At 50.8% G+C, this 17,897-nt stretch overlaps 2 protein-coding genes across 6 annotated transcripts in view; one reads left to right on the top strand and one right to left on the bottom strand.

Annotated features, from left to right (window-relative positions):
• Nucleotides 1–3,650, top strand: part of PPL (periplakin) — a 27,697-nt gene extending 24,047 nt beyond the window's left edge. Inside the window, exon 22 of the mRNA XM_042037618.1 lies at nucleotides 98–3,650. Coding sequence (XP_041893552.1) covers nucleotides 98–2,782 — 2,685 coding nt within the window. The 3' untranslated portion in view covers nucleotides 2,783–3,650. The remainder of the gene's footprint in view (nucleotides 1–97) is intronic.
• Nucleotides 3,535–17,897, bottom strand: part of UBN1 (ubinuclein 1) — a 26,889-nt gene continuing 12,526 nt past the window's right edge. The window contains exons 11-17 of one of the 5 annotated variants that reach the window (XM_042037622.1): nucleotides 17,308–17,451; nucleotides 14,475–14,525; nucleotides 13,320–13,362; nucleotides 11,806–13,032; nucleotides 10,157–10,409; nucleotides 9,765–9,854; nucleotides 3,535–4,254 (exon numbers count right to left, since the gene is read on the bottom strand). In XM_042037622.1, coding sequence (XP_041893556.1) covers nucleotides 4,223–4,254; nucleotides 9,765–9,854; nucleotides 10,157–10,409; nucleotides 11,806–13,032; nucleotides 13,320–13,362; nucleotides 14,475–14,525; nucleotides 17,308–17,451 — 1,840 coding nt within the window. In that variant the 3' untranslated portion in view covers nucleotides 3,535–4,222. The other 4 variants (XM_042037620.1, XM_042037621.1, XM_042037623.1 and 1 more) reach the window with 4 other exon arrangements.

Raw genomic sequence — 17,897 nt, 5'->3', positions numbered from 1 at the left:
ACCTAAATGATTCTGTGATTCTATGATGGTAAGCACCGAAAGTGTGATTAACTGGATTTTTTGGACTAATCTTTTTTGATCCTTTTTCCAACAACAGCAGCCAGAGATTCAGGTGACACAAGACTTTGCCCAGACCAAAAAGTCAGTAAGGCCTGTGGAAGAAGTTTGGAAGTTGAAGAAAGAGCTCGAGGATGAGACTCAGCGTCGGCAACAGCTCGAAGCGGAGATCAAAGCCATTCAGAACAACATTGTCCACCTGCAAAACCAGAAGCCCCAAGAAACTGTGGTGAAGAAAGAACTGGTGAAGAAGGTGCCTGACCCCCAGCTGGAGGAGAGCTTCCAAAGACTGCAGCAAAACCTGGCAGAGGAGCAGCGCAAGAACCAGGTGCTCCAGGATGAGCTGGAGGCTCTTAAAATCCGGCTGCGTGTCCTGGAGCATGAGAAGAGGGAAGGAGGGCAGGAGTACATAGTGAAAGAGGTGCTGAGGATTGAACAAGATAAGGCTCAAGCTGATGAAATCCTGAAGCTCAAAGAGGAACTGGAAGAGCTCAGGAGGCAGGAAGGGACCAGGGAGAGTGAAGTCATCCTCTTACGCCAACAAATTGCTGTGCTGTCCAGCGAGAAGAACAAAGAGCAGGAGAAGGTAACGGAGAAGGAGGTGCTGAAGCTGCAGAACGATCCCCAGCTGGAGATGGAATTCCGGATGTTGCAGGAGACCAAGGAGAGGGAGAGCGCCCTTCGGCAGAAGCACGAGGAAGAGCTCAACTTCCTCCAGGAGAAGCTCAAGCGTCTGGAGAAGGAACGGGCCATGGCTGAGGGCAAAATCACCGTCAAGGAGGTGCTGAAGGTGGAGAAGGACTTGGTCATTGAGAGGGAGGTGAACGAGCTCCGGCGCCAGTACGAAGATGAGAAGTCCAAGGGCCGCTCCAACGAGCGGGAAAAGGCTGAGCTGCTCAGGAAAATCCAGCTGCTGGAGGAGGAGAACTCCAAGGTGGTTGTTCAGGAGAAAGTGCGTGAGATTGTGCGCCCAGACCCCAAGGCTGAGAATGAAGTTGCCAACCTTCGCTTGGAGCTGGTAGAGCAGGAGAGGAGGTACCGTGGTGGGGATGAACAGCTGAAGAGCTGCCAGAACGAGCTGGCTGCTCTGAAGAACAGAGGGCCCCTCGTAGAAGTCAAAGAAGTCATTAAGGAGGTCATTAAGTACAAGAATGATCCAGAAACCGAAAAGGAGCTACAGCGACTCCGGGAGGAAATCATAGAGAGAACCGGAGCCATCGAAAGAGCTGACCTGGAGATCTACCAGCTGAAACAAGAGATACAAGCTTTGAAAGACACCAAACCTCAAGTGCAAATGAAGGAAGTTGTTCAAGAAATCCTCCAGTTTCGGGAAGACCCCAAGACTAGAGAGGAGGTAGAGTCGCTGCGAGTGCAGCTGGCAGACGAACAGATGAAGCACATTGACCTGGAGAAGGAGCGGCTTCTCCAAGAAGAAAAACTAAGACAGAAGGAGGAAGAACTTTCTCAGGTGAAGGAGAAAGTGGTCCAGCAGGAAGTAGTGAAGTATGAGCAGGATCCTGCCTTGAAAGCTGAGGTGAACTCCTTCTCCCAGAGCATCGAGAGCGAGCTGAAGCAGATCGACGGCCTCCGCGAGGAGCTGCGCAAGCTGCAGAGGAGACGCTCCGAGCTGGAGCGGCAGCTTGAGGAGCTGGAGAAGGAGAGACAGGCCCGCAGGGAGGCTGAGCTGGAGGTGCAGAGGCTCAGGATCCGGCTGAACGAGCTGGAAGAACAGGAAAGAGAAACGACAGAACGAGTGACTGTGAAACAGAAAGTGATCCTTCAGCAAGATCCCCAGCAGGAGAAGGAGCACTCCCTCCTCAAGCTGGAGTTAGAAGAAGAGAAGCACCGCAGACAAGTCCTGCAAACTGAGCTGGAAGCCCTGAGAAAGAAGCTCCTTTCTTTGGAGAAGATGGAAGTCAAGGAGAAAGTGGTCTTTTCAGAGAGTGTCCAAGTGGACAAAGGAGACACGGAGTACGAGATTCAAAAGCTGAAGAGCAACCTGGAGGAAGAAAGTAGGCGCAAGAGGGAGCTGGATGCAGATATCAACCGCCTGGAAACCAGGCTGTCTGAGGTGGAATTCAACAACTCCAAGTCATCAAAGGAGCTAGACTTGTTAAGAGAGGAAAACCACAAGCTACACCTCGAGAAACAGAATTTGCTGATGGAAACAAGGAGACTGCAGTCAGAGATTGAACTCACCGCAACAGAAGCTCAGGATTTGAGAAACATGACCCACGTGGACAGTGGAATAAACCTGGACTCCAGGTTCCAAGCTTTGGAAAGAGAGTTAGAGGACCTGAAGCAGTTATCCAGAGAAAAAGATGCAGAGATTGAGCAACTCCAGAATCGCCTGAAGACGGTGGCTATCAAGAGGGAGCAAAGAGAAAACCACCTGAGGCGCTCCATCGTGGTCATTGACCCCGACACAGGAAAAGAGATGTCTCCAGAGGAAGCTCACGTGTTCGGCCTCATTGAATGGAGCCTGTTTGTCAAACTGAAGAGCCAGGAATGTGACTGGGAGGAGATCTCAATAAAGGGTCCCAACGGGGAATCGTCCGTGATCCTCGACAGGAAGTCTGGCAGGGAGTTCTCCATCGAGGACGCCCTGAAGAGCGGCAGGCTCACCATGGCCCAGTACAACAGTTACCTCAACAAGGAGATGTCTATCCAGGAGCTGGCAGTCTTGGTGTCCGGAAGCAATTACACAGCGCTCGCTCCACTTTAGAAACTTTACTTCAAGAGCAGCCAGTCAGAGCTGCAGCGCCTCGTAGACACCCAGATCACTGCAAAGCCTCGCCCTCCTTCGCGTCTTCCAAACTGCTACAGCCTCTGCCCCGGCCATACTACGCAGCCACGCCGCTTGCTGTCACACACTGCAGAAGACACCGCCAGTAGTGCAAAACATCTGCCAAACCTTCTCCCCCTCTTCCTTCCTGCCTACCAGAAAACAACAGAAAGCCTTAGGACAGTGAAGTGCCTCAAGTCCAAAGACTCGGTAGAACCTGCAGTTTCCTCAACTTCTACTCACATAGTCGGGTACAAAGCCGTGTCAGGAGAGAGACTGAAGGTCCAGGTGACTCCGAGGTGACCAGCAGGTGCTGGTTACATCAGCTGCATGTTGATAAGCCAGACAGTCCCACCGTGGACAACTGACTCAATGATGGGCTCGTCCTCTGAGAAAACCAGCCTCTGTGGAAACCAAGGTTTCAGTCCAGCATCACCACGTCAAGACCCACCACCACCTTTTGTTCACCTCTGTGCCTGTGCTGCTGGGGAAGAGTGAAGGTGTACTTCGATGGCACCAGCCAGTGATCCAGGAGGAGCACTCACACACCACAGAGGTCAAGGAAAAGGGCACGAAGGGATGGCAGAACCACCAGACACAAGGGGTTGTGCACAGCATGCAAGGGAACCCAACGCAGAGGGCCTCCCACAGACAGCTCCTTCCCTCGTGGTTAAAAGCTGTTTGTGCTGGTGTTTTCCTGGATGGAGTTACATGCAGCTACGTTTCATTTACTTGTGTAAGGGAATGGGGAATAGAGGGGAATTCTATTTATAGTACAAAATAAAAATGCAGTGGTTCCAATCAGAAAGTGGCTGGTCTTTATTAATTACGGCAGCCTCTTGATCTTTGGCTGCACAAGAAGTTGCCATTTTGGAGTCAGAATTAAAACACTAAGATTATCATCTTAGCTGTTGGCTCTTTTCCAAGGGGGAACTTCCTGGAGCAGCATTGGAGCTGGGACTAATTAGCAGCATTAGATGGGAGTGAAGTGCACGAAAGAGAGGGACTGCAGGTGCAGGAGAACAGTGGATTACACTGAGATGGTACCAGAGCCCATTCACTTCCTTTTTCCCAAATTTCAGCTAATACCCAAACCCCAGTGAGCTCTGATATCCACGAAAGCAGCCATAAGCATTCCCTGCTTATCCCTCCTGGCTCTGGGGATTAACAGCACTGTTCTACCTCTGCGAATGAAAGGGTCAGGGAGAATCACTCTGGTGCTCTGGGATCTGAGCCCCACACGTCCTTTCCAGCAGAGGCCAACTTCAAGCACCAGCAGGAGCACAGGGAATGAGAAGAAACATTCCTACCCCTACAGCAGCTGTAACAGAGCTGCCATTCACTCACCATATAGGAGACTTTAAAACAGTCAATAATTCATTACTCACTCAAGCCACAGATGAGCATCCAAGCTGCAACAGAAATTCATGGAATCAAAGTCAGGGAACTAGAGGTAAGGAGATGGGTGGGGGGAAAAAAAAGCGTTTTGGAAAGTTTGAAACAATTTATTCAGTTGTTCTGTACAAGATTAACAGTTTTCATACCACCCCCACCATCGTCAGCAAGACAGTCCCAACACACACAGAAAAAAAATAGAATAGTAAACTGCAGCTCTTACACCCAAAAGGAACTGCCATCCCCAAGTGCCATGGGAGCCTTCCCTCCCCGTTCCATCCTGGAAGCGCTGCAAGTTGCCTCACCAAGGCAGAGGTGCCAGCCTGGCTCCCCATCAGCTGCTCTGCGTGGGCCTGCCTTGCTGCCACGCTGCTCCACACCACTCACTCATTCATTATCGCATGTAAAGAAAAAATATCCCACAGAACTTCCACCACATAAACATTTCCCTGAGGCAAGAGGCTTCGCTAAATTCCTAGAAGGAGGGCATTCTGCTCCGGCCGCGCACACGGGGGCTTCCCAGCAGAAGCATTCAAGTGAAAGCAAAGAGAGGGAGGAGAACCAGTACCTCGAGTCACTCGCTGAGAGCCCCTATCCTGCCAGGTGTCCCAAGCTTTCAGCTCCCCGGGGAAGGTGAAGGTGCCAAGCACCCCTCAGGATGAGGCCTTCAACAGGAACCACGCGACATCCACTGCTCAGAGTCCACCGAGAAATGCTGTGCTTCGTTTTACCCACGCGAGTTCTGTCTTTGGCTCTTTTGCTACAACCTAGGTATTTTCTGTAAACAGACTTGAAATCTGAGCTGTATCCATTGATTTGAAATACAATCAACTCACTGATCTCGGGCAGTTACGTATCAGCTCCAGTTGGAAACAGTCTTCTTCGGATCTTAACAAAAACCAGGGGAAACTAAAGCAGACATTTGCTGCTATCCTGCGGTCAGCGTCCTTCCCCAAAGCTCAAGGAGGAAGCTACAAGCTTTTCCTTGGAATACCAGTAAATTCTACATGGATCAGCGCTACCACTGCACAACTGGGACGTGGCTGTGGGGGCCTGAGAGAAGACAGACTGGGCAGAGCAGGAAACCAAACCTCAGGAAGCTCAGGTGGAGCTTCAGCCTGCCCTTAGCCTGAAAGGGGGTGCTCAGGGAGAGTATTTAGGTGTAAAAGTTAAGAAAACGAACAAGAAAAGACAGCCCCCAGTGGTGGATGGTCCCTGTTCCTGCAGCTGTGCTGAGCACACGATCCTGGTGCAGGTATCACTGAGGAGAGCAGTGCTTCTCTCTGGAATTCATTCGGCAGGTAGTGACCTTGGTTCGTCTCGCTCATTCCCTCTGCCCACCAAATTGATCCTAACTCACAACCCTAGGAAAGAATGGCTTTAGGGGAGGGCCTGGAACCCGCCTGCACATACTGGGACGAGAACTGGTGCTCCTGCTGGATTTGGGACTGTGCTCAGTCACCAGGTCACCACTGAAGTCCAGACAGTGCAGCTTTTTTTTTTTCTTTTCCTTTTTTTTTTTTTTCTGATGTGCAACCATAAAAAGCTCTATTAAATAAACCAGAATACATTTTAAATACAGAATGGTTAAAAAAGGGTTGAGGAGCACACAAAATAGGGCTGAAATGTGTGTCACTAGTCCATTCTTGCTCCACCATAAAAGGCACTGGAATTATGTCTTCTGATCCATGTGACATGCTAAGAAGTGTCCCATTCAATCCAATGCATTCAATGGCAATGAGGATAAAACTGAGCAGGAAAAAAGCATCCCTTTGGAGGGGAAAAAAAATCCAAAAACTCAAAAGAAGTAGAATTCTAAAAGTCGATGACTGCATCTAAAAATGTCTCTCTAAAGAGTCTTCCTTCTCCTCCAGAGGGGAACATCAGGTGGTTCCTCAGATTCACCACACAGGAAATGTTAAATCCTCCAATTAAGTGTAGCACAGTTTTATAGTACAATTGGAAAGTTACTCAAATGTCTTCAAGAAAGCACTGGCAGTGCTAGAATTATCCAAGTAAATCCAAAGCAGAAGAAAGAAGCACCTTTCATACCCTCCACGGGGAGACCAAGGAGGTAACTGGACTTGGAGGTACTTGGCAGCTACAGACACGGGTGGGTGGGAATCCACGGCAGGACCACCCGAGCCTCCCTGCCAGTTCCAGCTCCTACCAGTGCCAGGGAATGCAGGAAGGGCAGCAGCAATAAAACAGTGCTACAAAAGGCTCCTCTCATCAGGGCATGGCTCAAGGTGGCCCCGTGTGTGGGGCTCAGCTCTGAAAGCCTCTGAGCAGACACCCCAATGAGTTCCTCGTTGCAGTTCAGTCTCTCCAGTTGTCGTAAAAAAAAAAAAGAAAAAAGAAAAAAAAAAGAAATCAAAAGACACAGCTGGTATCCAAAGTCCTGTTCCTCTGGGTTTTATCCTATGGGTGCTGGAGCTCCCCTCCTCGCAGGTGTCACAACTTGCGCTGCTGTGCATTGGACCCTTTGCCATGAAGCTGAGAAGCATCTGAAAGAAAATAAAACCAGCTGGGAAAGGGGTTCAGCACCAGCCCATGGAGGGTGGGCAGCTGGGAGAGCCAGGCCTCTCAGCACAGAGGGAAAGACCTGCTTTTCCTTCCCAGCACCAAGGAATCAGGAAGAAGAGGATGTGCTTGGAGCCATCTCCCCACAGGGAGCAGCCCAGCCTCTGAGGAAGGGACAAGGGAAGCGCTGAGGGTCCCCTGTGGGGTCCCAGCAGGAACCCCATGGCACAATTCCAGCTGCCAGGGGACACCGCAGCCTGTGCCCTTCTCTAAATCCACCCTGCCACATCTGCCCCTCCAGGACACCCGAAACACATGGTATGGCTGCCTTGCACCTACAGGTGGTTGGAAGGAACCTGTTGTACATTTTTGCTGTTGTAATCACAGAATCACGGAGGTTGGAAAAGACTTCCAAGACCATGGAGTCCAGCTTGTGCCCCATTCCCACCTTGTCCCCAGCCCAGAGCACTGAGTGCCACCTCCAGCCCTTCCCTGGACACCTCCAGGGATGGGGACTCTAAACCTCCCTGGGCAGCCCCTGCCAAGGCCTGAGCACCCTTTCCATGGAGAAATTCCTCCTGATGTCCAACCTGAACCTCCCCTGGCACAGCTTGAGGCTGTTTCCTCTTGTCCTGTCACTGGTTGTGTGGGAGAAGAGGCCAACCCCTCACCTACAAACTCCTTTCAGGTAGGGCTTTAGATGCTTTATTATTGATTTTTTAAAATTATTTCATTAGGTGCTTTTTAAACAAAGGCCTTAGGTGCCCACTGATAGCAACAGGAACTATAGGAATCTCACCACTGATGGAACAGAAAGGAATGGATGTGGAGGAAAAGAGAAAATACACTGAAGAGAGAAGAAGGAAGGAAGTTTAAGGAAGCAAAAGTTTTCCAGGAGCAAATAAAACTACTTCAGACTGTGAAGAACAAATGGGAGTCCTGAGATGTGCAGCTAAGCAGCAGTGGCACCGAGCAGTGCAGCAGCAGCAGCAGCTTCTCCTCCAGGCCAAGAACAGCTCATTGCATGCAAGAGCCCAGCCCAGCACATCCCATTTCCACAGAACCAGCACCACATTCCCAGCCCCAGCACAAGGCACCTCCACCAGCAATGGCAGCACCGACCACACACACAGGCAAGCACCAGATGCTCTTTGCTCAGAGGTTTTTGGATGAACATGGATACAAAAGCACTTTTATTTAAGGCATCGACATTCCCTTGCATTTGCAGCAACCTCCCACGCACCTCGCAGCGTTCACACAGCAGTGCAGCTGTGGGCAGATGTTGGCACAGCCAAACACAGCTTGTGCCACAGAACACAGGAATTCACTTTCAGGTAATGGGGGTCACTTAACTGTCCCCTGTGTTCTTCTACAAAACACCAAAAGTGGGAATGTTCCAAGAGATGGCAGCACTCGGCTCCATCTCGGATCTTTAAGTGAAAACACCAAGTGAGAAAGCAGGTCCTTGCTGGAGCTGTATCCATGGTCAGTTTTCCTTCACTTATTCCCAGCGATCTTTTGTCTTCTGGCACTACATCCCACTGAAGAGTCCATCAAAAAATTCTTCTGTTATAAGCCCTATGAACAACAGTGAAGCAACCACTCTGAATTCCCTCAACTAAAGGCACAAAGAGCTGCTCCTCAGTGATGTGGAATCCATTCCACAAGCCACGTTCAAAGTGCGATCCCTGATCTCAGTCTCCGGGAAGGGTGGCTCACAAACAGGAAGGAAGGGTCTGTCACAGCAGGGCTCACTGCTAGAACCTCCTTCAGCTCTACCCCACCAGCGTGGCACAACCCACCTCACTCTTCAGCAAAGGAAGCAAAGCCAACCAATGCTTTGCATTTGCACGAGTGCACAACGCACTCTTCTTTCTTCAGCAAGCAAGCACCGTGCTCAGCACTCAAGGGCGTTTTATTTCATGACTCCTCCAGGAGGCTACATGGTTATCCATGCACACAGCCACAGGATCGGGCTAGCACTCCTAAATCAGGCTCATATTGCTCAGGAAGACCATCCCAACAGGAGCAGGTACTAAGACAGTGGCACTGAACTGCACCCAAGTGCTGAAGAACACTCCTGAGAAAGCAGAAATTCGAGTTACCAGGGGAATAAACAGCTCCCTGAAACAGGTAAGCCCAATCTGCTGGTGCTGAATTTCAATTTTCCTTACTTCTCTCCTCCTTTGGGAAACTCTTGTTTTATGCATCACTTCTGCAGGCATCAAACTGGGGCAGGAACAGGCTTAACTGCCAAATGCTCACGTTGTGAGCAGCAAGTGGAGCAATCTGCATTTACACTACAAACTTGTTGTGAAGGAGATGCTGGCAATTAACTCAGTGCACAGACATAAGACAGTCTGGTCTGACACATTTTATGTAGGTCACCAGGAACAAAACTCCACAGAGCTGGAACATTCATTCCAGGGCAGTCCTGGCAGGCTGTGCACTAACAGGCACAGCTTTCATCCTGGCACCATAATTCTGAATATCTCCAGGAACCAACACTTGCTGTAAGCACTGAGGATTCATCATTCCAGTATTCACAGAATCCCAGAATGGTTTGATTGGAAAGGACCCTAAAGCCCATCCCATTCCACCCCCTGCCATGGGCAGGGACACCTTCCACTAGCCCAGCTTGCTCCAAACCCCATCCAACCTGGCCTTGGGCACTGCCAGGGATCCAGGGGCAGCCAGAGCTGCTCTGGGCACCCTGTGCCAGGGCCTCACCACCCTCACAGCCAAGAATTCCTTCCTAATCATGGAATGGTTTGAGTTGGAAGGGACCTTAAAGCCTATTCCACCCCCTGCCATGGGCAGGGACACCTTCCACCAGACCAGGTTGCTCCCAGCCCCTCATTCTGCACCTTGGAGAGGCTTTAGTGACAACCACACAGCTGGAAAACATGGACAACCCCTTTGGTTCCAGCCCTGAAGGAAGCATCTGCTGAGATAGAGGGAGACTCACGAGGTGGAAGACAAACACGAGTGTCTGACAAGTTACCTGGCAAACTCTGTGGTAAATGAGTGGACAGGGCAGAGTGTGGGAGTGGCGCTGCATGGTGGGGGCTGGAGTGCAAACCAGCCAGAAGACCTAGAGAGAAAAACAAAGAGAGGAGAGGGAAAAAAGGAACAAATACACATCCAAGACAGAAATGAGCAGAGGAGCTGCAGCAGTTAGCTCAGAGCTCGGGTTCCAGCTATTGGCACTTCTGGGTGAGCTCTAGGGATGTGGCCAAGGTTCTCCAAATGCAACTGCTGGAGATACAAAAGCAGGGACCACAGCATGAAGCAACAGCCAGAGAGATGGGCTGGTGTGCAATGGGCCAGCCCAGCAGAGCACTGATGTGACAGCACAGGCACAAGGGACACACACATGACCAGCAGGATACTCACTGTGCCCAAGGCCGTGGTGGAAAGTCCCCGGAGCAGGTCCCGTAACTATTGCATCCTTGGAAACTCCTGCTTTTGGGGAGGAGTCGGAACTGAAGGAGATGACATGGAGAGGGAAAGAATGAATAGGAGAGATAATACCTAACGGGGTGGAGCTCAGGGCAGCTGGCAGCTTTGGGTTGTTGGACTTGTAGGATGGAGCCAGTACACTTAAGGAGGAAGAACTCGTTAGCAGCACAGCTCCACTAGTTCCTTTCTGCAAAGCAACGGAAAAGGTCAGTCAGGAGAGGGAAAACCACGGCACAGCATCATTCATACTTACACATCTGCAAAACATGGAATGCTCAAGAATTCCCCCTCAGAAAAAGCACCCTCCCAGCCAGGGCCCAAGAGATGCCAACACTCGAGGCCATCTGCAGATGGACATGGGCAAGCCAGCTCTTCTGAATGTGGCCACGCTGGATTTGCCTCCATGACTCCCTTGCTCTGGAATTGTGCCTCCATTAGGCAGAGGAAAAGTTTCCATACTGCCTGCGAGTTCCAAGGGGGATGCTTCCTACTCACTTCTGGCAGCATACACTGCTGACAACTCCAGGCACCAAGGTTTGGCACCCAAGGCACCCCGGGATGTTATTTAGGATCCCTCTCATGGACATTCTCATGGCACCACTGGGGAATGCTTCCCAGCTCTCTAGCTCAGTAAAAGACAAGGCACATAAGCTGAGAAGTACATGGTTTCCATTTGAATATACTCATTGAATTTCCCAGCTCTTTCCATGGGCCACAAAGGAAGGCAGGGACGAGCAGCCAAAACCAAATGAATACAACGACATTAGGAGCCATTACTTTTTTGCTATAGATAAAAATTAAGCCCCTTATATCATTAAGTAATACAATATTATAACAACACAAGTCTGTTCTGACAACCCAGGAGTCTTTCCTGAAATGTTCTATCCCAACAAATATTGGGAAAATTTCTTCATGGGAAGGGTGGTCAGGCACTGGCACAGCTGCCCAGGGCTGTGGTGGAGTCACCACATCTGGAAGACTTAAAAGCCACGTGGATGTGGCACTTGGGTCATGGGTTAGAGGTGGCCTTGGCAGTGCTGGGGGAATGGTTGGACTCGATGATCTTAGAGGGCTTTTCCAACCTGAATGATTCCATGGTTCTATGACCACAGCTCATTTATTCTATGGGCCAGTCGTGACAGAAGTGGCAATAATACTAAAATGACTTGCAGTAATTTAAAGAAGGCTAAGTTTGTAGATCCAATTAATAACAAATTCATCATTATACTTTTAGTTTATGCAATTAATTTTACCTCTTGTGATGAATTACCTTACTGCACTTTCTCTTAATCCAAATGGGAGCCCTACTGTCCCCATAACTCACAGAGCCAAGGCAGGACCATGACACAGCCTGGACAAAAACTGCCCTTTGGAAGGCAGCAAAGTATTCAGCTTAGTGGCTACTTTAAGCTGAAAATGAAAGCTGGAATTCTGGAGGACAAGCCCAGGGCAAAGGCCACAACTTTCTAGCCTAAAGCAGCCAAAATTCAGTGAGTCATTTGAGAATTTCAGAAACTGCTTTTGAAGTGCCCCCTTTAGGGCAGCTGGGAACAAGGCAGGAGCTCACAGCACTGCCCCCTTACCGGCACAGAGGTAGAGGCTGCGGTGCTGCTGACCACAGCTGGCTTTAGGGACGAGGTCAGCAACTTGGCCACGCCCTGCGTGCCGCCGCTGGAATCTCCGTTGGAGCCGCCGGGAGGTGCCACCAGGGTCAGCTTCTGGGAAACGGGAGTTTTCTTCACGGAGGAGCCGGAGGCCGGGCGGCTGGAGGCCGAGCCCGGGGAAGGGGCCGGAACGCTGGGAAGCAAAGTCACAGAGGAGCTGCCCTGGTTTGCAGAAGCTCCAGAGGAGGAGCTGCTGGAGGAGGCCCCGTGCTTGGAGAGGGACCCAGCGACGAAAGGCGATTTGTAAGATTGTCCTGAAGAGCCGGAGCCGCTCGAATGCTTCCCGGCATAGCTGAGAGACGATGAGGACGAGCCTTGGCTCTTGTGGGAGCTGCTGGAGTTTTGGGCGCTGCTTGGGGACGTGGAGGAATGGAAGCTCTGAGCTTTGGTTGATGACTTGACCTGCTGGAGGAGGGAGCGTTGGGGCAGAGGGGTGGAGGACTTGGGGTTCTGCAGTTTGACAAAGGGAGCTGGGGAGGTGAAGGTTTTCTGGAGCTGAGCACCAGGGTGGAAGACCTTCACCTGAGAGCCCGGCACTGGCACCGAGGCTGGGGGTCCGTGGCCTGGCCTGACCAGGCTGTGGTGCTTCTGCTTAGCCTGGTGGGCATCAGGAAGGATTTTGCTGGGGGAAGCTTGGCAGGAATGCTCATTGTAATTAGAGTTCTCTGTCTTCTTGTCTTGAGAAGACTGGCCCAACGCCAGGGCCTGTTCAGCTAGGAAGTTTAGAGGAGACTGGAGGGAACCAGAGGATGATGTAGGGGCAGGGTTGGGCTTTGGAAATGTCCTCTTCTCCTCTGAGGATGCAAGAGTTGGGATCTTCTCTGGTGGAGCTTTTGGAGCTGCAGGAAGAGTAAAGTCAGGGCTCCCTCCCGCCCTGCTGTTCAGCACAGCCAGTTCCTTGGACACTGCTTCCAGGGAGGAGGTGGGGTTGTGAATCAAGTCCTCATCCAAGGAGTCATCCTTGAAGGTGGCAGGAGTGGCGGTGCTGCTGGCAGCTTGGGCCGTGCCAAGGGACAAGAATTCCCTGTTTTGGGCACTGATGCCCAGGGCTCCTCCCTGGGGCTCTGAGGACATGGCCAAGGTGGTGCTCGAGTGCAGGGAAGGGACGGACACCGACAGCTTCTTGTCTGGCTTGCAGGAAGAGTCCTGGAACATCACAGGAGAAGGCACAGTCAGAAGAGAGACAGGGTTCACAGTTTGGGGATAAAAGGCAGGTTACACACATTCTGTGCCTGTGAGCCCCCACTTCCCTCCCAGCTGCCACTGCCATCCATTTTAGCTGCTGTTCCAGTTGTTTTTTCCAAGCCAAATACTGAGCAGAGCCATTTCACAGTAGCTGACGTACGGATACAAAACTCAAACACGGGATTCAGGATGGCAGTCACTTGGCTTTTGGCACATACCAACCATGAGAACCAGAAAACAGAACTCACCTTCACTTTCACCTTAGTAGGAGCTATAACTTTCTTCTTCGCCCTGTTTGGAGGAAGACAAGAGAAATGTGGCTCAGTGAATGCCCTCAGGGAAGGAGCCAGTTAGGGAGCACACCCAGGCCCTGTCAGAGATGATCCAGAGAGTCTTTGCAGGGAACAGAGGCAGCATCTCAGGTTGCTAGGATTCAAAACCACATGACATTTGGTTGCTGCTCTTGGAAGCCCCAACTCGCACACAGGGAGCGGATTAGGGAGCAGAGCAGAGTCTTGGAATGGCAGCAGAGCAGCAAACACCCACACACAAACATCCTGCATCAACTGCAGGACCCCACTGCTGCCCTCCTACAGCAATGCCCAGAGAGAAACTGGCACAGAGACTGTTCTGCAGAAGTTACACCTTCCTTTTGGGTTCCCAGAAGAAGCCAAGGATGCAAAAGCATCCGCCAAATTCCCCGAGAATAGATCTGGTCAGATGCAAGCAATCTCTGGTACAAGACATCCCTGAGCTGCTGGGTGGTGTGGCTGAAGGAAGGATGACTCTACACCCTACTCCACAGTGTTTCTCACACTTCCCCTCACTCATCCAGTGCCAAGAACAGGACTGTCTGCCAAACAGACACCAGCCTGAATCCATGTCCTCATCTATTCTCAACCACCAGCAAGATCCATGAGAGCCTTTGGATTAAAGCCCCTGCCCAGCTGGATTCTGATGGCTCTTGGTTTGCCACCCGCCAGCCTGTTGCACCCTCCTTCACCAGTCTGAGCTCGTTGTGCCCCTCCTTGAACCAGGCAACAAGAAAGAGGGAATCCAGAATCCAGTAAGGACCAACTGAACAGGCTGCAATAGTCACAACTCCACTTTACCTCGCTGTGCCTGCCAGGCCCAGCACACAGGCCTGGCTCCAGGCTGTTGAACCAGGGGGCAACCTGGCTTCAAAGTTCTTCTTTTTGAGCTTACTGAAGGCTAAAGCACCTCAGGAAAGTGTTGGGAGATGTCACACACAAACAACTGCTCTCCCTAGACCTCCCCAAAGGAAGCAGCGCCGATCTATGCGGGGGGAGCCAAGCAAGCTCAGGTGCTCCTGCACGATCCCCCCAGGCCCCAGGGAATGGAGATCACCAGTTTTCACTCCAAAGGAATGCTGTGATACTCACAGGACTGATGTGAGGTGTCCGTGTACACGCCTGCTCTCCTTAAACAGTGTCCTAAGAAGGGAAGAGAGCAATGAGAAGTGATATCCAGCAAGACCCAGTAGAGCAGCTGGGATCACTGGAGACAGAGCTGCACAGTACAGCAGGGGACTCAGTGAAATTGAAACCACAGAGAGCAAACAAATATTCAGCCCTTTTCCAGGAAGATTCTCCTGAGCTGCCCCACACAATTCTCTCTCTGGGGAGCAATGCTGGTAGGCACTGGAAAAGCCATTAAGGCAGTGGTTGGACAATACCTAAGGAAAAAGCTCTGCCAGCTTAAAAAGCCGACTGGAGAGGCAGGATCATCACTCAGGGCGTTCCTGCTGCCAGAGATCATCCAAGAGCTCTTCAGCTTCCAGGGAGAAAGGTTCCCTTCCCTTCCTCTCACACAGCAATGAAGGAGAGAAGGGTCTGTGTTGCCTTTGTGTCCCCAGCCAAGAGCTGAGGTGACTCTGTACAGCACAACCCTTTCTGGAAGGGCTGACCAAGCACAGACTGAGCTTCATCCAAAGCCCTGCACTACTCAGGGTAAACCAGAGTCTCCCACAAACACTCTCTGACCCAAACCAGCTGCCACTCAGCTGCCTTCTTACATGTCAGGGAGGAGTCAGAAACATTCCTTCAGTACTGGCACATGGAATATGATTCCTGGCTGGTGTTAACAGACTTTTGTTATCCTTTTTCTCTTAAAAAGCAAGCTGATGTTAGCCCAATAGTCTGTTAATCATCTCTTAGTGTTAATGGAGGAAACAGACTCATGGCAGGGCCTCTCTCAACTCATACATGAAATTGCTGCTCTGTCCACCTTCAAGTTCCTCTTACAGATGAACTTCTGAGATCATGATGACAGCAAATCAAGCTGACTTATCCATAAAATTGTTACAGTTTCCCTAGAGCCACTAATCCCTCCCTGTGGTTGTCACTCTACCCTCTGCCTTTAAACCACCAAGTCAGAGAATATCTTGAGTTGGATGGGACCCAGAAAGATCAAGCCCAACTCCAAGTCCCAGCAGGAGAAACCATTATCCTTGAGCCCCTGGAAAGCAATCAGGAAACCCACTTTTATTGAGTCATTCTGTACTTAACTCCACTGGAAGTGCCTCCTACACTGAGTCTTGGGTGAGCACCTGAATGCCCAACAACAGTTTCACCATCAAACTCGGAGTTAAAGATTTTAATTTCCTTTTACTCAAATAAAAGTTTTTAAAACTTGGCAAGCCAAGATCCTCAGGCTGGGTATATCTTCATTAACTAAGGAGGAATCTTCCCCCACCTCCTAATGCCATCTTTCAGCTCCTGCACCACCATGCTACAACCATGCTCAGCACTGAGCTTCCTGTGCACATGCAACTGCAACAAACAGCCATGGACCTTTCCAAGTGGGTCTGTGATGTGCTGCTCTTAGGAACTGCCACCTGCATCTTCCTTTATCCCCCCAACACACAGAAAGCAAATTCAGCAGAGAGAAGACAGCACTGCCCAGCTCGTGAAATGCAAAGAGACAGGAACAGCTTGGCTTGGAAGGAACCTTAAAGATTCCAGAAGGAAGACTGCAGAGTTGTCCTTTCTTTAAAAGTACTGAGCAAAACAAAGCAGGCCAGAAGATGATGACAGTCCCAGCAGGAGGACTCTGCCATTTGTGTGGCTCTCTGCCACTGCCAGCTCAAGGGCAGGGATGATGGAGAGTAGGAAAGAACAGGAAACAGCAGTGAGGGTGCAGAAACCACACCAAATTCTACTGACTCTAATAAGCCCCTAAAACTTTTCTGCTTTGCTTTCTTTTGGGAAGACTCCAGAGAAGACTTCCCAAAGTGTCTGGAAAATGTATCCTTTGTGATTATAAAGTGATCCTTTGTAATACAGAGCCAAGAAAGCACAGACTGGCCCGTGGGCCTGACCTCAGTGCCAGTTCCACCTGCCAGTGGCATGCCTGACATCAGCACAGGACCAAGGCTACTCAGGACTGCGATTTACAGTCCTGACTGCACTCAGGACGTTTGTGAGGTGAAAAGGGACAGAGGGAGTGGGGAGAATATGCTGGAGGGCAGGGCTGCCATTCACAGGGCCCTTCCCAGGCTGGAGAAAGGGACCAACACAAACCTTGCGAAGCTCAATGAAATCCGAGAGCACCAAGTCCTGCAGCTGGGATGGAAAAACCCTGGGCAGCTGCCCTGCAGGAAAGGACCTGGGGGTCCTGGGGGGCAAGCTGAAGGGGAGCCACTGCTGCAAAGGTGTCCTGCTGAGAGCAAACTATCCCCTGTTCAGCACCTGGGAGGGCACATCTGGACACAGAGCCAGTTTCAGGGTCCCCACAATACAAGAGAGATGCCAACAAACTGGAGACAGCCCGAGGAACAGGGACATGTGACAGCCAAGGAGAGGTGGAGGGAACTGGGTTTGCTCAGCCTGGAAAAGGAGAAGCCCCAGGAGGAGTCTGATGGCAGTTTTCCACTACCTAAAGAGTGGTGGGGACAGGGAGACATGACCAAGATGGGAGCCAGACCTTTCTCAAAGGCGCACAGTGAAAAACAAAAGCAGGGAATATTCAGTTCAGTGCAGCAAGGGAATTCTTACTGGAAATAAGGAGGAAAGATTTCATGAAGAGTGATCAAGTACCAGAACAGGAGCCCAGAGATGCTGTGGTAATCTCCATCCTTGGGAATTTCCAAAATTCCACATGCCAAAGCCCTGAGCACTCTGATCTAACTCTGAAGCCAGCCATTCCCTGAGCAAGGGCAGGACTAACGACCTTCCCAGGTCCCTTGGGACAAGGAATCCCTTGATTCATGCTCACCTGGCCTGCATCCAGCCTTTTGGCCAAAGGGGCTTCACCTCTCCTTCTAGGAAGGTCTTCACATAATCCTCTAGAGACTGAGCCTTATTCTTGTCAAGGTCATAACCATCCAACTTAATCTTCACCAAGTGGCAAAGCAGCTCCCTGAGGAACAGGAAGATTTCAGATACGGTTACGCAGATTGACCTTTCCCACTTGGAGACCATTCTCTTTATCCAGGCTGGATAAACACACCAAGACACACCTGGCCCTTGCTAATACAACCCTGCACTGCCTCCCCAAGAATGGGGAAGGGAAAGGCACATTCCATGCTCTGTGTGTGCACACACGTGGATGCACCAGGGAGAAAAGTCTTGTTACCCCTTCCCAGTGTCATCTCCTGAAACAGCTGAGGTAGCAAACCAGTGCCAGAGCCACAGGCACCAGTAACAACCACAGAACCGAACCTCTCAGCAAGGAGAAGGCAGGAAGCAAAGCTGGCTGTGTCCTAAATGAATCAACAGCACAAATTGATTTGTTCCAGAATAAGAAGAAAAAGACAGCAAGACTGATTTTCCTTTGACCCTTTGTCACTCTCCCCTGTTCTCAGC

This window comes from Corvus kubaryi, unplaced genomic scaffold (genome assembly GCF_017639235.1).
Source record: "Corvus kubaryi isolate FWS band 111438036 unplaced genomic scaffold, C.kubaryi_AGA036_p1.0 37387, whole genome shotgun sequence".
Taxonomy (NCBI): domain Eukaryota; kingdom Metazoa; phylum Chordata; class Aves; order Passeriformes; family Corvidae; genus Corvus; species Corvus kubaryi.
This window is presented reverse-complemented; position numbering and strand designations above follow the sequence as displayed.